Genomic DNA, 23,432 nt, shown 5'->3' with positions numbered 1-23,432 from the left:
TAAGACTATCCTACCAACAGGACATTAAAAGCTGTAATTTCTTATGTTTCACCGAGATGTGGCTGAAAGACGACATGGATAATATAGAGCTGGCTGGCTTCTCCGTGCATCGGCAGGACAGAGCAGTTACGTCTGTTAAGACGAGGGGCGGGGGTGTGTGTCTATTTGTCAACAACTGCTGGTGTGCAATGTTTAATATTAAAGAAGTCTCGAGGTATTACTCGCCTGAGGTAGAATACCTCATGATAAGCTGTAGACCACACTATCTACAAAGAGAGTTCTCATCTATATTATTCGTAGCCCTCTATTAACCACCACAAACCGATGCCGGCACTAAGACTGCACTCAACGAGCTGTATAAGACCATAAGCAAACAAGAAATTGCTCATCCAGAAGCGGCACTCCTAGTGGCCCGGGGACATTAATGCAGGCAAACTTAAAACCGCTTTACCTAATTTCTACCAGCATGTCATATGTGCAACCAGAGGAAAAAAACTCTAGACCACCCTTACTCCACACACAGAGACGCATACAAAGCTCTCCCTTGCCCTCCATTTGGCAAATCTGACCATAATTCTATCATCCTGATTCTGCTTAAAAGCTAAAACTAAAGCAGGAAGTACCTGTGACTTGCGCAATTCGAAAGTGGTCAGATGACATGGATGCTACGCTACAGGACTGTTTTGCTAGCACAGACTAGAATATGTTCCGGGATTCATCCAATGGCATTGAGGAGTATACCACCTCAGTAACCGGCTTCATCAATAAGTGCATCGACGGCATCGTGCCCACAGTGACCATATGTACATTTCCCAACCAGAAGCCATGGATTACATGCAAAACCCGCACCGAGCTAAAGGCCAGAGCTGCCGCTTTCAAGGAGTGGGACACTAATCCGGACGCTGATAAGAAATCCCGCTATACCCTCAGGCGAACCAACAAACAGGCAAAGCATCAATACAGGGCTAAGATTGAATCCTACTACACCGGCTCTTGACGTCGTCGGATGTGGCAGGGCTTGAAAACTATTTCGGACTACAAAGGGAAACTCAGCCGTGAGCTGCCCAGTGACGCGAGCCTACCAGATGAGCTAAATGCCTTTTAAACTCGCTTCAAGGCAAGCAACACTGCATAAGAGCACCAGTTGTTCTGGACGACTGTGTGATCATGCCCGCCATAGCCGATGTGAGCTAGACCTTTAAAACAGGTCAACATTCACAAATCTGCGGGGCCAGACAGATTACCAGAACGTGGACTCAAAGCATGCGCGGAACAACTGGCAAGTGTCTTCACTGACATGTTCAACCTCTCCCTGACCAAGTCTGTAATACCTACATGTTTCAAACAGACCACCATAGTTCTTGTGCCCAAGAAAGCGAAGGAAACCTGCCTAAATGATTACCGCCCCATAGTACTCACGTCGGTAGCCATGAAGTGCTTTGAAAGCCTGGTCATGGCTCACATCAACACCATCATCCCGGAAACCCTAGACCCACTCCAATTCGCATACCGCCCCAACAGATCCACGGATGACGCAATCTCAATCGCACTCCACTCTGCCCTTTCCCACCTGGACAAAAGGAACACCTATGTGAGAATGCTGTTCATTGACTACAGCTCAGCGTTCAACACCATAGTACCCACAAAGCTCATCACTAAGCTAAGGACCTGGGACTAAAACACCTCCCTCTGCAACTGGATCCTGGACTTCCTGTCGGGCCGCCCCCTGGTGGTAAGGGTAGGCAACAACACGTGCGCCACGCTGATCCTCAACACTGGGGCCCCTCCTGTGCTTAGTCTGTATACTTCTGGCCCTTCATTGGACGCTGTTAACAAACCTCCAGACGAGCTTCAATGCAATACAACTCTCCTTACGTGGCCTCCAACTGCTCTTAAATGCAAGTAAAACTAAATGCATGCTATTCAATCGATCACTGCTCGCACCTGCCCGCCCGCCCGTCCAGCATCCCTACTCTGGACGGCTCTGACTTAGAATACGTGGGCAACTACAAATACCTAGGTGTCTGGTTAGACTGTAAACTCTCCTTCCAGACTCACATTAAGCATCTCCAATCCTAAATTAAATCTAGAATCGGCTTCCTATATCGCAACAAAGCATCCTTCACTCATGCTACCCTCGTAAAACAGACCATCCTACCGATCCTCGACTTTGGCGATGTCATCTATAAAATAGCCTCCAACACTCTACTCAACAAATTGGATGCAGTCTATCACAGTGCCACCCGTTTTGTCACCAAAGCCCCATATACTACCCACCACTGCGACCTGTATGCTCTCGTTGGTAGGCCCTCGCTTCATACTCGTCGTCAAACCCACTGGCTCCAGGTCATCTATAAGTCTTTGCTAGGTAAAGCCCCGCCTTATCTCAGCTCACTGGTAACCACAGCAGCACCAACCCGTAGCACGCGCTCCAGCAGGTATATCTCACTGGTCATCCCCAAAGCCAATTCATCCTTTGGCCGCCTTTCCTTCCAGTTCTCTGCTGCCAATGACTGTAACGAATTGTAACGAATTGCAAAAATCACTGAAGCTGGAGACTCATATTTCCCTAACTAACTTTAAGCATCAGCTGTCAGAGCAGCTTACAGATCATTGCACCTGTACATAGCCCATCTGTAAATAGCCCACCCAACTACCTCATCCCCATGTTGTTATTTATTTTTTTGCTCCTTTGCACCCCAGTATCTCTACTTGCACATTCATCGTCTGCACATCTATCACTCCAGTGTTTAACTGCTAAATTGTCATTATTTTGCCACTATGGCCTATTTATTGCCTTACCTCCCTAATCTTACTTCATTTGCACTCACTGTATATAGACTTTTCTATTGTGTTATTGACCGTACATTTGTTTATTCCATGTGTAACTCTGTGTTGTTTATGTCACACTGCTTTGCTTTATCTTGGCCAGGTCGCAGTTGTAAATGAGAACTTGTTCTCAAATGGCCTACCTGGTTAAATAAAGTTGAAATAAAAAATATATATAAAAACATTAGTCCCCTCCTGTACTCCCTGCTCACCCACGACTGCGTGGCCAAGCATGACTCCAACACCATCATTAAGTTTGCTGACGACACAACAGTGGTAGGCCTGATCACTGACAACGATGAGACAGCCTATAGGGAGGTCAGAGAACTGGCAGTGTGGTGCCAAGACAACAACCTCTCCCTCAATGTGAGCAAGACCAAGGAGCTGACCGTGGACGACAGGAAAAGGCGGGCCAAACAGGCCCCCTATTAACATCAACGGGGCTGTAGTGGAGCGGGTCGAGAGTTTCAAGTTCCTTGGTGTCCACATCACCAATGATCTATCATGGTCCAAACACACCAAGACAGTCGTGAAGAGGGCATCTGACCATAAGGCGCTACAGAGGGTAGTGCGTATGGGCCAGTACATCACTGGGGCCAAGCTTCCTGACATCCAGGACCTATATACTTGGCGGTGTCAGAGGAAGGCCCAAAGAATTGTCAAAGACTCCAGTCACCCAAGTCAGACTTTTCTCTTTGCTACCGCATGGCAAGCGGTACCGGAGGGCTAAGTCTAGGACCAAAAGGCTCCTTAACAGCTTCTACCGCATAGCCATAAGACTGCTGAACAATTAATCAAATGGCCACCCGGACTACCCCCTGTATATAGCCTTGTTACTGTTATGTAAATCTTGTGTTACCTTTTGATTTTATTACATTTTTTAAAAAATGTTGTTTATTTTGTAAATATTTTCTTTACTCTATTTCTTCAACTGCATTGTTGGTTAAGGGCTTGTAAGTAAGCATTACATGGTAAGGTGATATTCAAACAAAAGAATGTCTTAAGAATGTCATAAGCATTTCACGGTAAGGTCTACTACACCTGTTGTATTCGGCACACGTGACAAATAAAATGTTATTTGATTTGATTGGCTGCTTCCAGTGAAAAGTTTGTTATTTACTTCCTGGAAAATCCCAACTTGGGTGACATCTTGCCCAATACCAACAGAATCCATTAAAATCAAATCAAATGTATTTGTCACATGCGCCGAATACAACCTTACTGTGAAATGCTTATGACATTCTTAAGACATTCTTATGTTTGAATATCACCAGTGATCATCACCATAGTGATACACTCCAAAAGGTGTGTGTGTACAGTATGTTTGTGCCTGTGCGTCTCTGTTTGTCTGTCTGTCTGTGCATGTGAAGTGAAAAGAGTGAAGTTATTGGTCAGCTTAGAGGCTCTATTGATCCTGAGGCCATGGGAGCTCTTTTCCGCAGCAGAGTTCACAACAGTGTCGATGCAGACAGACAGAGCAATCTTTGTTTGGAGACAGGGCAGGACAGCCTGACCTTCCCCTCCCCCATGTGACCCCAGACAGACAGAGCATGCACGCGCACACACACACACACACACACACACACACACACACACACACACACACACACACACACACACACACACACACACACACACACACACACACAAACATCCACTCTTTCTAACTCAGACACACTTGGTGACACTTCAGCAGTCAGAGAGAAAGAGAGAGAAAGTTCACGGACAGCCCTACATACAAAAAACCAGCAGGGACTTTTGCCCCAAGCAACTACTTCCATCAAACACAGACAGCCTAACTAAACAGATAAGCAAAGCATAAGATAACACAGTAGCTTCCTCTATGAAACAGTCTAACCTATTCTATTCAAGATGACAAAGAGACCAAGCTATGCAAAGAGTGTGCACATAACCCAGATACTGAAATGCTCTCGCAGGCTGGACAGACTTGATAATAGTTTGTTCCAAAATTCCATAAAACTCTTACCAGCAACTATTACACAACGTTGTCTGACTTGCAGCTGCATTCAAGGAGAGTTTGCCATCCTCACACATCAACAAAGGCTTTTATCGCAGTAGTTAAACACAGACAACCACACAATTGGAAAAGGTACTGAAATTCGAGAAAGTCCAGAAAAAGAGCACAATGACTCATCGCGTTACACTTTTGACTTGGGAATAAAAACTCCAAATGCATTATGAACTTTACACAATCATTAAAATACAAGATACACAAATATTAAAATCCCAAATCCAAGAATGCACAACTCACCTCTACATGGAGTTTGAACGCAGTTATAGTGGTGGTGGGGACCTCCTGAAACCGGCTGCATCGTGTTACCCCCCTGAACCTGAACTTTGGTGAGCGAGAGCGAGACGACACACACACTGCGACTCACAAAGGTCTGCAGCCTTGCCCCCACTTTTTCTCACACACATTCCTCGACAGACACAACAGCTGACTTCCTGCAACCCCCCTCCCCCAGAAATATGGGGGGCAAGTAGAGGGAGGAGTCAACGAAAGAGAACAGACAGACCTCGTTTTCCAGAGGGAGAGAGCGTGATAGGCGGAGTGGTAGGACAGACCACAGAAAGACAGATGGGTCAAAGATGGAGGTAATAATGATATGAGAAAGACAGAAAGAGGGAGAGGGATGAGGAGGGTGAAAAAAAGAGAGATCAGATGTGGCCCAAGCCATTGAGTCTAGACTGATTTTTTTGATCGAGTTAATTTGACTTGAAATTAGAGAAAGGAAATTACCAGCATTACCACTGCAAAGCACATTCCTATATACAGTGGGGAGAACAAGTATTTGATACACTGCCGATTTTGCAGGTTTTCCTACTTACAAAGCATGTAGAGGTCTGTCATTTTTATCATAGGTACACTTCAACTGTGAGAGATGGAATCTAAAACAAAAATCCAGAAAATCACATTGTATGATTTTTAAGTAATTAATTTGCATTTTATTGCATGACATAAGTATTTGATCACCTACCAACCAGTAAGAATTCCGGCTCTCACAGACCTGTTAGTTTTTCTTTAAGAAGCCCTCCTGTTCTCCACTCATTACCTGTATTAACTGCACCTGTTTGAACTCATTACCTGTATAAAAGACACCTTTCCACACACTCAATCAAACAGACTCCAACCTCTCCACAATGGCCAAGACCAGAGAGCTGTGTAAGGACATCAGGGATAAATTGTAGACCTGTACAAGGCTGGGATGGGCTACAGGACAATAGCCAAGCAGCTTGGTGAGAAGGCAACAACTGTTGGCACAATTATTAGAAAATGGAAGAAGTTCAAGATGACGGTCAATCACCCTCGGTCTGGGGCTCCATGCAAGATCTCACCTCGTGGGGCATCAATGATCATGAGGAATGTGAGGGATCAGCCCAGAACTACACGGCAGGACCTGGTCAATGACCTGAAGAGAGCTGGGACCACAGTCTCAAAGAAAACCATTAGTAACACACTACGCCGTCATGGATTAAAATCCTGCAGCGCACGCAAGGTCCCCCTGCTCAAGCCAGCGCATGTCCAGGCCCGTCTGAAGTTTGCCAATGACCATCTGGATGATCCAGAGGAGGAATGGGAGAAGGTCATGTGGTCTGATGAGACAAAAATAGAGCTTTTTGCTCTAAACTCCACTCGCCGTGTTTGGAGGAATAGAAGGATGAGTACAACCCCAAGAACACCATCCCAACCGTGAAGCATGGAGGTGGAAACATCATTCTTTGGGGATGCTTTTCTGCAAAGGGGACAGGACGACTGCACCGTATTGAGGGGAGGATGGATGGGGCCATGTATCGCGAGATCTTGACCAACAACCTCCTTCCCTCAGTAAGAGCATTGAAGATGGGTCGTGGCTCGGTCTTCCAGCATGACAACGACCCGAAACACACAGCCAGGGCAACTAAGGAGTGGCTCCGTAAGAAGCATCTCAAGGTCCTGGAGTGGCCTAGCCAGTCTCCAGACCTGAACCCAATAGAAAATCTTTGGAGGGAGCCGAAAGTCCGTATTGCCCAGCGACAGCCCCGAAACCTGAAGGATCTGGAGAAGGTCTGTATGGAGGAGTGGGCCAAAATCCCTGCTGCAGTGTGTGCAAACCTGGTCAAGAACTACAGGAAACGTATGATCTCTGTAATTGCAAACAAAGGTTTCTGTACCAAATATTCAGTTCTGCTTTTCTGATGTATCAAATACTTATGTCATGCAATAAAATGCAAATTAATTACTTAAAAATCATACAATGTGATTTTCTGGATTTTTGTTTTAGATTCCTTCTCTCACAGTTGAAGTGTACCTATGATAAAAATTACAGACCTCTACATGCTTTGTAAGTAGGAAAACCTGCAAAATCGGCAGTGTATCAAATACTTGTTCTCCCCACTGTATTTATTAATTTACTGTAAATTACACTTCTTCAAAACACATTTATTTACAACCTTAAATATACAAACCTGCGGAGAATACAAAAGTATGTTACTAGAATTCCTCAAGTCATTAAAGTCAACTGTTATGGTAAAGAAACACAAATACAGTGCCTTCATGAAGTATTCACACCCTTTGACTTTTTCCACATTTTGTTGTGTTACAGCCTGAATTTAAAATGGATTCAATTGAAATGTTGTGTCACTGGCCTACACACAATACCCCATAAGGTCAAAGTGGAATTATGTTTTTTACAATTAAATAAAAGATGAAACGCTGAAATGTCTTGAGTCAATAAGTATTCAACACTTTTATGGCAAGCCTGAAAATTTGCTTAACAAGTCACATAATAAGTTGCATGGACTCACTCTGTGTGCAATAATAGTGTTTAATATTTCTGAATGACTACCTCATCTCTGTACCCCACACATACAGATAATTGTAAAGGTCCCTCAGTCGAGCAGTGAATTTCAAACACAGATTCAACCACAAAGACCAGGGAGGTTTTCCAATAAAAGGCACCAATTGGTAGATGAAAAAATTGAAAAAGCAGACATTGAATATCCCTTTTAGCATGGTGAAGATATCAATTACACTTTGGATGGTGTATCAATACACCCAGTCACTACAAAGAAACAGGCGTCCTTCCTAACTCAGTTGCTGGAGAGGAAGTAAACCATGAGGCCAATGGTGACTTTAAAACAGGGATAGGAGAAACACTGGGGCTGGATCAACAAGATTGTAGTACTCCACAATACTAACCTAAATGACAGAATGAAAAGAAGGAAGCCTGTACAGAATACAAATATTACAAAACATGCATCATGTTTGCAATAAGACACTACAGTAAAACTGCGGGGGAGAAAATGGCAAAGAAATTAACTTTATGTCCTCAGTACAAAGCGTTATGTTTGGGGCAAATCCAACACAACACTGAGTACCACTCTTCATATTTTCAAGCATGGTGGTGGCTGCATCATGTTATGGGTATGCTTGTCATTGGTAAGGACTAGGGAGTTTTTTAGGATAAAAAGAAACGGAATGGCTCGGTCTGATTTCCACCAGACACCGCGAGAGAAATTCACCTTTCAGCAGGACAATAACATACAACACAAGGCCAAATATATACTGGAGATGCTTACCAAGACGATATTGAATGTTCCGGAGTGGCCTAGTTATAGGACCGCATCGCCGTGCCCACTGGCTTGCTTTCTCCCTTTCTTCACCCCCCTCCCTAGGCCCCCTCTCTCCCTATCCAGCTGGGCTTCAGCTCTCCAGCCCAAACACTCACTCTCCTCCCCTTGGGGGTTCCATAGACAGAGCCAAATGTCTGGTTCCACTGACATGTCTATTTGGGATATTATATTATGTAGAATCCAGGGACATGGTGTTATTGGGTACCCTATGTCATAGGCTAGGCTTACATCATATCAGAGGCTATATATCAAAGCAACAATGAAGCCAGCTACATCGTCTACAACCAACATTGTGTCTTGTGAGAAGTCTTTTTGTGCTTGATTTTTTACGAACCCCATTAGTCGATGCCAATGGAGACAGCTAGTCTGTCTTACTGGGGTCCAACACATAACGAAAAATACATTACAGACAAAAGACTTTACAATTGACGTACAATAATGCACTTTATTCCAGTAGTCCATTTTCTATCTATCGTTTCTGGGTCATTTTAACAGACGAACCATTGCATGAGAGAAGTAATATTGTTATGAGAAAGGCAAGCGAAATGGAAGTTATTCATCTTATCGTTGATTCAGCTGCACTCCCCTTCATGCTCCTGATTGGCTTACCTTGAGGAATGCAAATGCAAATGAGTCTGGTCCAGGAATGGTTGTTATCCCATAATATCAGGGTGCGGTTGGACCTGCAAACTGTATTGCTGGGGGATTTGAAGGACCACAGTCAGTCAATGGGAAATATCATTGTGCTCTTGGGTAAAAAAAAATATTTTTTGGGTTTATTTTTTCGGAAGAAATGTTGCAGCTGGGGAAGTGCAAGTCTCTATTAAGACACCATGGGAGAATGGAGGGATGTATTGCGAGAGGAAATGGTAGAATGACGATTTATTGGGAAAGATTGTTTGATCTGTGGCTGTCTGAAGGGTGGAATTGAAGAGTGTTGGAATAATTATATACATGAATGTACAATATAAATGTTTGAGTTCCTCTAAATCAGGAGTGAGGGTGGGGATGGGATTATTGTATGTTTTGCATTTTGCTATTTATGTTTTATGGTTTGGTTTCATGCTGTGTGTTCTGGTCGTGGCAGTTATGGGTGCGCTCGCTTCCATGCCGGCCCGGGCGACGGGTGGAGTTTGGTTTTTCCCCTACCTTAGAAAATCCCTTTGGGCCGGGAGCAGGGCCTTGCCTTTGCTGGCGTCTCTGGGAAGGTGGGAGCGAGCGCACACACTGACCAGAGCACCTACGGATGGGAGCGGACATTTTTATTGTCTGTGTATAGTATTTTATTGTTGTTTTAAAGAAAAAAATTATTATAATATTACATATACAGTGCCTTCGGAAAGTATTCAAACACCTTGACTATTTACACATTTTGTTTCGTTACAGCTTCATTTTAAAATGAATGACAAAGCAAAAACAGGCTTTTAGAAATGTTAGCAAATTTATTAAAAATAAAAAACAGAAATACTTTATTTACATACAGTACCAGTCAAAAGTTTGGACACTCATTCAACGGTTTTTCTTTGTTTTTACTATTTTCTACATTGTAGAAAAATAGTGAGGACATCAAAACTATGAAATAACACATATGGAATCATGTAGTAACCACAAAAGTGTTAAACAAATATAAATATATGTTATATTTGAGATTCTTCTAAGTAGCCGCCCTTTGCATTGATGACAGCTTTGCACACTGTTGGCATTCTCTCAACCAGCTTCATGAGGTAGTCACTTGGAATGCATTTCAATTAACTGGTGTACTTTGTTAAAATTAGCTTTTCACACTTTTCTCTCTGCGTTATGCCACTGATAGGCCAAGTTTGGGTAGATACTGGCTATAAAATAAGCAGCTGTAACATCACACTGCCTTCAATCTTACGGGATGAAGATTTAACATTCTGGCAAATTTATCACGATATTTGTGAGGAAGAACAGGGCTACCCGGCTGGCAACGAGCACACTGCAGGCAGGCTGTCCTCCAAAGTCATGGCACAGTGCAGAGAGAACATGCTTTTCCATCCGATCCTCCAACCGCATTTGATTTTCCTTGATTTTTCTCTTCTGGACTCCAGAGAAGTGACGTAATAGGCCTATATCCCTAGTTCATATTGGCCGCTAACATGAATGACTTTCAGCTCCAAATGCAGGTGTAAAATGCAGTTTATTTCTGTAGCCTATCTTGCGTTTTGAAAATGCATCACTGTTTATGACTGTAATAACAGGCTACATTTGTACAGTGATTGTGCGCGCATGTTCACACGTTTTTAACCATTCCTTTTTGGGGGCCACGGGTCAAAAAGTTAGAAAACCACTGGGATACATGAAAGTGGCAAAAAAATGGAGTTGGGTTGGATATAGTCATGGTAGCCCATTATTTCTTGCAATCTTCTATTTTGACTGAAATTGTGTTGGTCTTTGTTAAGGGCAGCATTTATTCCAGGTCAAAATAGTTTGGCAAAACACGTCCATCAGATTGGGCTGCTTTCCCCTCTTGTAACAATTGCTCAACGAGTCTCTGACCGCAGTCGCGTGATTTTTGTTGTTTTGGAGCACACGACCCCCCAAAAGGTCTGTGCACTTCCCATCCAAAACCGTTTGGAACAGTTCGTACATATATTATTGAGACATTTTGTGAAATTTAGTTCCGTTTTGGTCTTTGGCAAGTTTTTTTCCAGCTGTTCGTGCAAAAAGTCTACGCCCCTTTGTTGGTCACTGGTCAACAGTCTTTAAGTGTTTGTTGTCATTCAGCGATAGATGACTCGTTTTACATTTTAGTTTGATGAAAGATTGTACGACTAAGATCTCAGTAAGAAACAGATGGACAAACAGTACCTTTTCTCATTTTTCAAACAAAGGTTTTAAGGGAGTAAGCGAGCGCACTCGTTTAGGTGCCTGCCAAACAGAAGCATGTGGAGGCCTTTAGTCGTGGGAAGTTGGGAGTGGCCAGATAGCAGTTTGTGTGTGTGTGTGTACAAGGAAGGGTGGGGGTTATCAGTCTGTAAAACTGTCTGTTCACATGGGCAGGAAGGAGGGGTGTGTGTGTGTGCGCATGCCTGTGTGTGTCTGTGACAGAGGGGGTTGTACATGAGAAAAGACTGCGTTGAAAGGGGCTGCAGTGCTCAGAGCAGACAGGGCAGGTTTGCACTGTGCAGAGTCACTGAGAAGGGCAGAGCAGCGAGAGACCTAGACAGAGAAGAGTGATAGAGAGACACGAGGGGGGACAAAGCACATCACTTTTCATTGACTTTGGAGTCACAGTCACACAACCAACAAGTGTGGGAACTTTAGACTGGGATACTCACACTATTGATACGGGTGAGGAAAAAAGGAGTGGCAAGGGGGAAGTTGGGCTAAGTGAATTATTTAGCTTTCGGGTGATTTCTCACAAAACTAAAAGGGAAAAAAAGTCATGATGTAAGGGAGTTTCACAAAATGTTATCCACAGAACAGTCCTTTGGAGGAAGGATTGTTGACATATTTGTGACATTTTGGCCGTACCCAGGCCTCCTTTAAGACTACATAATGCTTCATCTGTAGGTGCTACAAGGCAAACATGTGTGTCATATGAGCCTTTGCCGCCTGCACTGTAATAGGAGTAGTATTTTGATTTCAATAACAATTTTATTTAATTACATTCATTTATGAATAACGGAAAATAAAAACATTAATATTGAAAATATATTTTTCAATATTCAAATATTAAATGTAATAAAATGTAATAAAAATACTCGTGTTACAGAGAAAACGGTAAACACCAATCTTTCTAGCACCTTCAAACATTTTGGAGTTTTAAAGGAGGCCTGGGTAAGGCCAAAATGTCACAAATATTGCAACTTCAACTCAATATTTCTCAATTATGCTTTAAGTTACAAATGTCAAGTAAATCAACTGTCCTTCCTCCAAAAAGGACCCTTCTATGGATTACGTTTTGTGAAAATCAATAAAAGCATGGTATTTTTGGTTTGTTTTAGTTTTGTGAGGAATCACCTTTTGCCTTATATAGGGAAATTATAGCGTAGATGCTAACACTGATCTGCTCAGTCAAAAAGTTGCGAACTTAGATAGAGGTTAGTCAGTAGGACTGGGCGATATGTCCCAAATATAATATAACAATATTTTTGGTCGATTTATACTCAACCAAACTAGGAGAAAACATACAGTGAAGTCGTCTGACTTCTACAACTTTACATTTTGGCTGGCATTGTATCTAAACATTGTTAAAGACTATATTGTAAAAATCAATACCAGTGTGTGGAGCTTTCAGTGAAATTCTGAGATTACGCTTTCTTAGAAGAGCCAATTGAACTGCAAGCAAAGCATGCACCACCCAACACCCAGCTTATGGCTGGAGCTTTGGTGAACTTCATAGGTGTTTGTGAGTATTTAAGTGTATGTTCACACATGTCTAGTGGGTTAGGTGGTGGGGGAGAGAGAGAGAGAGGGTGAAAAGGCCCAAAGTAATGGGAAACCTTCCTGGAGTCTTTGTTTGGACAAGTCTTGGGGGGGAGAAAATGTTCAATAAACAAAGCTGACTGTGCTTTAATCAAACTCAAGTTATAGTAATTATTTCAACCCAAACAACAGGGGCATGCATGAAGGAGTCTAAATGGATTTGATAGAACGAGCGGTGAGTCCAGACAAGAGCTGTCGGAAAACAGGTCTAGTGGAACTATGGTTGTCAACTAGTCAGGAGGAAAGGGGGCCATTAAGACCAACAAAACCAGAATTGTTGCTCTTTCAAATCTCTGCCTCTGTATTTTATGTTTTCAGACTTAGCTTAACGCCTCAGAGCGACTTTCAATTGCTGCCCGGCGTGTCTGTTAAGCATTTCCGGACTCAGGAGCAACCCACACCCCGTTCAAACCCAGTTTTACTGAGATGCTGAATATGACACTCATAGGCCTAGTTAAGAGACATTCACAAACACATGTTTACACAAATGTTTTTGTCATTTAGCAGACGCTCTTATTCAGAGCCACGTACAGTAGTACATGAGTGTATACATTTTTCATACTGGTCCCTCATGGGAATCGAACACACAACCCCGGCATTGCAAGTGCCATGCTCTACCAACTGAGGCGAACGGGACACACAGTATGGGAATATACACACACACTAAGTGGACATAACGCACACAAACACTATAAGGGAGATAAGCAGGCAGACTTGACACAATGATATGGAGTGCACACAGTGCAGTGCTTTTTTCAGTTGACCTTTATTTCACCACGCTTGTCCCATGAATGGATTTATAATGTATTTTGGTGCCAATATATTTTCACAAGAGCGGAATTGCAAAACAGAGAGAGAAACTAAAGCCACTGCAATGAAGCACTGGGAAGGGACTCGAACCATCATCCCATTCGTGTGTGTGGGAGACGCTTAGCCATCGAGATGCAGGGGTTGTGGGCCCATCCATTAGCCTACACGAACCCTCATGCACTATGCCAAGTTACACCAGGCAGCACACAATCCCAGTCCAACGAAGGGCAACAAACTACCTCAAGAACCAAATGAATTGCAAAAAGCAACTGTTCTCCAAAGTGCAACGTAGTCTGTCCACCGAAGGAACACAACGCTATGGCTTAATTAAGAACTGGTCCTAAACCAGGAATGAAGGAAATGTATAATCTGAATGCCTACAGACTTTGCAACTAGATAAATATCGATTCTTGATTTCAAGGTACAGCTTAGAAAAAACCCACACAGACTGGTATTAGAGTCTTTCCATGTCCTTTCAGCAAGCCTGACACCCACCATCACAGATTGTTCTGAAATCCTTTCTGTAGTTAGAAACAGATAAGACTAGCATTCCTGCAACATTATTTTCTTTATATTTTATTTGATCTCTGAGAAATTGATTGCACTCAATTGGCTCTTTTGATTTATAGGATCCATTTACTATTCATTAAATGTAGTACTGAATATCCAATTTGGATATAATACTGAACAACTGAATTGGATATACTACTGAACCTGTGATTTGGACCAAAATTCTTCTTACCATTCGATAAGACGTAAAATTGTCAAAACCATAAGTGAGATACTTAGAACGAGTATTACTACAGTATTAGTTCTACATGTCTGACAAGTAGTATCGAGTTGCCGCTTGGAGTATTGTGTCGTCATCCTATGTAAGGTATTCCCTGTGGATCTGGTGGTTTTTACCACCCTGTTCAGAGAAATTAAACATTGTAGTCGCTTGCAATATTTAATACAAATTATTGTGAAAGTAGGTTTTGCCCACTACAGTCTTGGCCCAAAGTTTTGAGAATGACACAAATATTAATTTTCACAAAGTTTGCTGCTTCAGTGTCTTTAGATATTTTTGTCAGATGTTACTATGGAATACTGAAGTATAATTAAAAGCATTTCATAAGTGTCAAAGGCTTTTATTGACAATTACATGAAGTTGATGCAAAGAGTCAATATTTGCAGTGTTGACCCTTCTTTTTCAAGACCTCTGCAATCCGCCCTGGCATGCTGTCAATTAACTTCTGGGCCACATCCTGACTGATGGCAGCCCATTCTTGCATAATCAATGCTTGGAGTTTGTCATCAGAATTTGTGGGTTTCTGTTTGTCCACCCGCCTCTTAAGGATTGACCACAAGTTCTCAATGGGATTAAGGTCTGGGGAGTTTCCTGGCCATGGACCCAAAATATTGATGTTTTGTTCCCCGAGCCACTTAGTTATCACTTTTGCCTTATGGCAAGGTGCTCCATCATGCTGGAAAAGGCATTGTTCGTCACCAAACTGTTCCTGGATGGTTGGGAGAAGTTGCTCTCGGTGGATGTGTTGGTACCATTCTTTATTCATCGCTGTGTTCTTAGGCAAAATTGTGAGTGAGTCCACTCCCTTGGCTGAGAAGCAACCCCACACATGAATGGTCTCAGGATGTTTAACGGTTGGCATGACACAGGACTGATGGTAGCGCTCACCTTGTCTTCTCCGGACAAGCTTTTTTCCGGATGCCCCAAACAATCGGAAAGGGGATTCATCAGAGAAAATGACTTTACCCCAGTCCTCAGCAGTCCAATCCCAGTACCTTTTGCAGAATATCAGTCTGTCCCTGATGTTTTTCCTGGAGAGAAGTGGCTTCTTTGCTGCCCTTCTTGACACCAGGCCATCCTCCAAAAGTCTTCGCCTCACTCTGCGTGCAGATGCACTCACACCTGCCTGCGGCCATTCCTGAGCAAGCTCTTCCGATCCAGAAGCTGAATCAACTTTAGAAGATGGTCCTGGCGCTTGCTGGACTTTCTTGGGCGCCCTGAAGCCTTCTTCACAACAATTGAACCGCTCTCCTTGAAGTTCTTGATATCCGATAAATGGTTGATTTAGGTGCAATCTTACTGGCAGCAATATCCTTGCCTGTGAAGCCCTTTTCGTGCAAAGCAATGATGACGGCACGTGTTTTCTTGCAGGTAACCATGATTGACAGAGGAAGAACAATGATTCCAAGCACCACTCTCGTTTTGAAGCTTCCAGTCTGTTATTCGAACTTAATCAGCATGACAGAGTGATCTCCAGCTTTGTCTTCGTCAACACTCACACCTGTGTTAACGAGAGAATCCCTAACATGATGTCAGCTGGTCCTTTTGTGGCAGGGCTGAAATGCAGTGGAAATGTTTTTTGGGGATTCAGTTCATTTGCATGGCAAAGGGGGACTTTGCAATTAATTGCAATTCATCTGATCACTCTTCATAACATTCTAGAGTATATGCAAATTGCCATCAAACTGAGGCAGCAGACTTTGTGAAAATTAATATTTGTGTCATTCACAAAACTTTGGGCCACGACTGTAGATGTCTGCCACACCTTTTTTATCAATATTGTTAGTCTCTTGTGTATATTAGACGGATCACAACGTTTTCTTTGCAACTTTGGGTAGTAAACCAACAGCTTTTGCACGTAATGAAATTCAATTATATGGGCATCCTCACAAATCAAGGCATTTCTCCATGAAAGCAATTCAGTTTGTCCTTCTCTTAGGCTTAAACCTGTGTCCAGGAAACGGCCCCTGTGTGTGTGGTTTATTTCCTTCAAAAAAGGTTTGGATTAGTTAAACCTTCCTGGTGAACAAGCAAACCATTAGGCAGTTCTAATAGTTTCAATGTTGGCCTCTTCAATGGTAAAAGCACAATCTGAGACCCTCTTCTGCTTTTCGAGGTGGAATGACCCATAAGGAAGAAAAGCAAACCCGAGGAAGCACGGCCAATGTTTGTTCCAGCGCACAGCTTGTGCTAACCCACTTTCGGTCTGTGACTGAGGCCGACGCTTGTCTGAATCGGTCAGGCTTTGAAGAGTGAATTTTATTTTTTTGGGGGGGGGGGCTCGAGTCTCGTCATAACCAGGTCAAGGTGCCAGGGGCAAAACAAGACACCCGTGCCATCTTTACCATATTCACCATGTCTGTGCCACTTTAAACTCGTGAAATATGTTGAATGTCTGGGACTTCGTCCCAAGGGAGATGTCACCCCCTCCCTATCCTCTCCCAGACTAGACAGAGCTGGCAGCTTCAGGGAATCCTAGACTACATCCCCCATCTACCGCCCCACCTAATTTCGCCCCTAACTCCCCACCCCATCTATCATAAGACACAGTGGAGGCCTGGCTGGCAAATTACTGAAACAAACAAGTGAGGGGAAGAACAAAGGATGAGCCGGGCCACTGGATTAACTTGACTACTTCCACACTGCTACAAGAGTATCCTAAAGCAAATAGGAGTTGGATGGGTGAAGGAGCCCTGGAAATGGGAAGAATAGGGCTGCTTGAGTCTGTGGCTACAGGACAGAAAGGGGAGTTTCAAAAGGTCCAGTTCTGGCGAGACAGACCGTGGGTTGGAGGGGAGGTTGCCGGTTAGTGCCTTTATAGTCTGGGGTTGTGTGTGTACTGTATGTTTGTGTCCTAAGGTACAGTACATACCCTCCCTGTGATTCACCACCCTTGAAACATGGACGAATAGACAGCAACGTCACAATATGGAGCTGACAATAGTGGTACTAAACAGACAAAAATAACCATCTCTAACTAAAGATTGAAAAGGGAAGCTTAAGAGCCGTCTGCCACGTCTGCGCCCTATGTTTGCAAAGCATCGTGGCGGAATCGCAAGTGGAGCTTCCTCCTCTGTGCCATCCTTCACAGCTCAGCGGACGACTAGTGCACAGGCACCTCTGCCCACCGCAGGCACGAGTCTGCCTCACCTTCCGGCAGGTACGCACAGACCTGGATGTCTGAAGCGTATGAAAATCTAACCTTGTTTTTAGCTGGCCTGTCTGCGGGCCGAGCGGGGGGGACGCTCATTGTTATTCTAGCCAAAGGGAGCTAGCCCTCGGTTCGCCTTCCCCGGTCCCAGGCTCACCACCTAATTTATCTGTTGTCACCAAGGGCACTCATCCACACCCCCCTTCATTTGAATAAGATAAAAGAGGAGCCAGACTGGGGAGCAAAGAGCAAGTCATCCAGCGCTTGGCTAGCTCCAGCACCCCTCGCTCTGTCTGACAGTCACTCCCGTTTTGGGCTGGGGTGGTGCTAGATATAATTATTATATAGGCTACAGTCTGAATAGGGTGGATCTGCTTTGTCTCCCCTAACAACATCCATAAACATAGACATCCAAACCTAAAACCTGTCCACTGTGAGTGCCTCCCTACAATAAATCTTTCCAACGGGTGTCCAGACATAAGACATGACAGGCCAATTGCAGGGAAAACATACTACTACTATTTATATAACCGGGCCATATAAAGGAAGGGATTCTTATGGGAATAGAAAGTTCAAGACTTCAAGTGAAAATGTTTCACTTTCACTCTGATAATAAAAACCCAACAGTCTGCTCTACTGTTGACTTTAAAAGCTTGTGGGAACAGAACAACTAATGACTGCATGGGCCTAAAATGCTGATAGAGAGAGGCCATTTCCAGGTGCTGCTACAGGTGCTAGGTTTTATGTTCCAGGTCTGCGCTGTGTAAACGGTCTCTTGGAGGGAACACAGACGTTCGCTAGCATGGCAACCTCATCTATAAACAGTTGGCTGCCAAGTTTCTCCAGCGCTGAAAACGTGCCATGCCTGTCAGCCACAGCTGCAGACAGACTCAACACTCGTCCAGACATAACACTGTGTCTAGAGTGAGAACACCACCTCCACCACCACAGTCAAACCCGTCTAACTACAAGAGCCCTGGCAGGAATCCGGTTAGTTTTCGTCTGGGGCGGGAACTAGACAAAACAAACCTAAACAAGAACCAAACAAACCCCAGCTAAACAAACTCCACTACATGAAAGTACACTGTAAAAATGAATCTACAAAAATGTGGGTAACACAATAACATGTGATATTACTGAGTATATTTAATTTCCTATGTTTTTTTTGTATTTAAAAAAATATATATATATAAGTCCAGAGAAATAATAATAGCCATGTTGGATTTACTGATAATATGATTAAATATGTTGATGTAACACAAATATTTAGTAAAAACACAATGTTTAACATTGTTTATTGTATTCAATAATTTGGCATTTAAACTAGTGATGTGCGGTTCACAAACAATTCAAATTTTTTTTTTTTACAACTTTATACTAACTCGAGAGTCATGCTCCGTTTTTCTGAGTGAGTTGTTCAATTTAGCCAACTACGCCATCTGGATTAAGTGATCATTGGATGCAATTGGGTGTCCCAGTAGTACCACCTAAAGTTTGGTAATCCTAGGACACCTGATTCCTTTGGCAGTTGGAGTGTTTTGTACCCCACCCTTGGTTTTTTACCTTGCCATAGGAACCTTAGACAGTCTAATTGTTAAAATATGGATTCTGGGACCAGAACAGGAAGAGTCTGAAATGGGAATAACAGCCTGGGGAGAATATTCATCTTAATTGTTTCCACCTTTCCTGTAAATAAAGAGGTAAAATCTTCCATCATCTAAGATCTATGGTTATCACATACATGAATTAGGTATAGTTTGTTTTAGACTGGTCCTCGAGAGGTAGTGATAGCAACACCTAGGTATTTTATTTCCTTGTCAGGCCACCTGAAAACTGACAGGCAGGGTACCTGATGGGGGGGGTGAACCCATTCAAGAAGTTCAGTAGTAATGTCAAAAAGGAGCGTGCTCGGTGGGCAACCTTGCCAGACCCCTATTTTACTGATAAAAAGTGCAGATAAATGTCAATTTACTCTGACTCTAGCGTGAGGGGTCGAATAAAGGATTTGGACCCATCTAATGAACTTGGGGCCAAATCTAAATTCATGCAGCACTTGAAACCCAATCAAAAGGCCTTCTGTGCATCCAGGGCCAGTGCCATATTTTCCCCACCCTGAGTCTGGGCAGATGATATAACATTTAGGCATCTTCTTATATTATCCGAGAGTTGACGACCAGCAATGAACCCTGTTTGATCAGGATGTATAATATCTGTTATGAACTTTCCTAGTCGCTTTGCCAAGATGGAAGTAAGCAGTTTGTAATAGTTTGAGCAAAGCGATAGGTCTATATGAATTACAGTCAGTAGCATCTTTGCCTTCTTTATGTATAACACTGAGTGTAAGGCAGCTCTCCAGTTTCTAGTACATTTGAAAACACTTCCACTATTATTGGAGTGACATGGCATGGGAAGGTTTTATAGAATTCATTAATGTACTCATCAGAACTTGGACTTATTATAATTTTTTAATATATATTTTTCATAGCCATTCTGATATTGGTCTATCCAGTTCTGTCCATGGTGAGCTCATCAACTGAGGGACTTCAATACCTCGGAGGAATCCTTGTAGTTTATCAGGCTCAGGACATCTAAATCCGAATATACATTATTTTTTTTAAACTCTGCAAAAGGTTTCAGATATATCCTGGGGTCTTGTTGCAGGGAGTGCATTAACATAATTTGTTTTAACCTTCTGAATTACAGCTGCTTTATAAATCACATATGTCCCTCAATCTTTTCGGTAAGCAGAGAATCAAGTGCATTTACGAGCCTCTTTTAATTGGATGAGGATTGAGGGGGATTGTGGATCTTTATACACGGTTTCCAATCTCTCAATGTCATCTTCCATGCTTTACTTTTATCCATGCCCTTATGCTTTATTTTTGGTGTAAAGAAGTAATCAATATGAAAATAACATGTATGGAGGTGGGAGTAAAATGTCAAATCTCTTCTATTGGGGTTCAAATGTCTCAACACATCCACTAGGCCCAGCTCCATCGAGACATTTCTTAAAGCGTGGCTCATTCTGTATATGGGTGCTCTCGAGGGGGGAGCCTTATCTTCAGGACCGGATAGAATGCAGTTAGTCTCCTCCCATCAAAAACAACCCTTTTACATGATCATAAATCAAACAGCCTTATTAACTCAGGTTTATCCTCATTAGGTGCATATACATTACACATTGAGACATTCACTCATGCAATGGACCAGTTGCATAATATGCATCTCCCTTCCTTAGCTTTTACTTCATCATGCAAAACAAAATGGGGTAGATCTGTGTATTAGAATAGCTACTCCCGTCTCCTCTCAGAACTATGTGATGAAAAAAAAAACACCTGATTAGCCCAGGTTTTATTGAGCTTGAGGTGCCCACTATCTGGCAGGTGTGTCTCTTGTAAAAAAATATATTGCACATTGTAAGTTCTTCAGATGTAGGATAATTTTTTTCCAATTCCTTCGACCTCATGGCTTGGTTTTTGCTCTGACATGCACTGTCAACTGCGGGACCTTATATAGACAGGTGTGTGCCTTTCGAAATCATGTCTAATCAATTGAATTTACCACAGGTGGACTCAAATCAATTTATAGAAACATCTAAAAGATGATCAATGGAAACAGGATGCACCTGAGCTCAATTTAGAGTCTCATAGCAAAGGGTCTGAATACTAATGTAAATCAAGTATTTCTGTTTTTTTGTTTTTATACACTTGCAAAAATATCTAAAAACCTGTTTTTGCTTTGTCATTACGGGGTATTGTGTGTAGATTGATAAGGAAAAATGTGTATTCAATCCATTTTAGAATAAGGCTGTAACATAACAAAATGTGTATAAAGGGAAGGGGTCTGAATACTTCCCGAATGCACTGTTAAATCGGAACAGACCCAGCTGTTTCCTATTTCGAGGTTAGGTAAAGGAGACACACCCCTCTTTATGGGGCCACACACACACACACACACACACACACACACACACACACACACACACACACACACACACACACACACACACATTAACATTCAGCACCAGTATGCTGCATTGTTTACTGCATGCATCAGCAAGAACACCCAGCCGGCAGCCAGTCTAGACAAGGCCGCTAACAATGACCACTTCAGACCGGAGGGTAGCCCCAGCACACACCATCACCAACATAAACATTCAACATTTTCACCACCTCTTCCCTCCCCCTCACAGCCAACTATTAACAGGCTTTAAGACGTGTGTATGTGCTACTGTGCTTACCAGCTAGACGACAGCAGCCAAACTCTTAAAAAACAATGCAGAATTCAACAACGTTTGATCAAAGTATGAAGTTACGTTTGATCAAAGTATGAAGTTACGTGTTTTACTCCACAGAGGGAGCAGGAGTGATACATGCATTGACTTGATTCAATCGACTTCAAATTCAAAATCCTACTCAATAACAATCACCCAGAAAGCAACAAAAACCCAGATCTAAACTTCCCTCCCTTTGTGACTGTCTGGAAAGTCTATTATAGTTGGCCACAACACAGACTAAGCGGCTTAAAAGTGGGGGGGAAATAAGTACTCGATACAACAAGCTTCAGGCCTCCGTCTGCACAGTTCTTCAGACATGAAAGTCAAAAGACATAATGAAACCAGGAAAAATACATTTAGAGAGATTGCTTCCTAAATAAACATACTGTATAATGTTGTAAGCATTTTAATACGTTTGAGAGGAAAAAATCAGGATGGGGAACTTTACCTTACGTACTCCAACCTCTTTAGGTGGCACATTAGCTGCTGATGCTAACTGCAGACAGCCTAAATGGTAATTAACAAGGACATTCATTTAGACAGTGGCAAAGCCGGCGGTGCTAAAAAAAAACATTGATAATAAATGTACAGTTGTCAAGCTAGGACATCAGGGAGCCGGTGCCGTGCAAAAATGATTACATTTGCCATTTAAGATTTCAGAGGACGTTATCCTTGCGCGGCTGGACTAAACTTCATTAGGTTTCAACAACCATGTTGCACTTAATAAATAGTGCCCGGGTTAAAGGTTCACACAGTCGCTTCCTCCGATAGTTTCAAGCTATAATAAAAAAATATATAAAGGATCATGGTTTTGTTGCATCACTGGAAAGAGAGCAAACCTTCACAAATGGTCCAAGTAAACTACCCAAGTGAATCCCATAGGGCAGAGAACACAGGAAGCGGATGCGTATGACTATTGCTCATGAGATTGATCTGTCACACTGGACACAGCCAGCTAAACATGCTGTACAGTACAATGACAGGATGGGCTGGGTGAGTCTGTTCAGTTGCACTCTGCACAATGTCCCAGTTGGGAGGTTAGGGAGCTGGGACATACACACTCCCACACACACAGACATGGACACACACAGACATGGACACACACCCACACAGACATGGACACACACACACACACACACACACACACCTCAGCCAGCAGCCCCGCTCTGCTCCAGACGGAGGCACATCAAGCAGTTTTCAGGAAGAGCACATCAGACCCAGAGGACTGCTTCCTGGGTTTCTACTTTTATAGCGTCGTTTGAGCGGAGGAGAAAAGGGGGCTTTACTTTCAACTCTGTCAGCGCCTGAGACTCAGGTTCAGATGACTTTAGTTTGGATGGGGGGGAAGTTGGGGCAAAACTTGAGCGACTGACTACCAAAATCCTCATATCACTCGCAGACTAGTATCGAGGAACACTTGGTCCCATGTCATGTATAACTGGCAGCCATTGGGAGGACCAAACCGAAAGGGACATTTAGTGTGTGTGTGT

General features: G+C 43.0%; 1 protein-coding gene across 2 annotated transcripts in view; it reads right to left on the bottom strand.

Annotated features, from left to right (window-relative positions):
• Nucleotides 1-23,432, bottom strand: part of LOC139535386 (protein TMEPAI-like) — an 80,087-nt gene that overhangs the window by 17,011 nt on the left and 39,644 nt on the right. The window contains exon 1 of one of the 2 annotated variants that reach the window (XM_071334741.1): nucleotides 5,102-5,282. The exons of the other annotated variant lie outside the window; for it this stretch is intronic. Coding sequence (XP_071190842.1) covers nucleotides 5,102-5,162 — 61 coding nt within the window. The 5' untranslated portion in view covers nucleotides 5,163-5,282. Of the gene's footprint in view, nucleotides 1-5,101; nucleotides 5,283-23,432 lie in introns of those variants that run through there. 2 annotated transcript variants of the gene reach the window in all.

Source organism: Salvelinus alpinus, chromosome 12, assembly GCF_045679555.1.
Source record: "Salvelinus alpinus chromosome 12, SLU_Salpinus.1, whole genome shotgun sequence".
NCBI classification, from domain to species: domain Eukaryota; kingdom Metazoa; phylum Chordata; class Actinopteri; order Salmoniformes; family Salmonidae; genus Salvelinus; species Salvelinus alpinus.
Note: the sequence above shows the minus strand (reverse complement) of the source record. Positions and strands in the feature narration are given on the sequence as shown.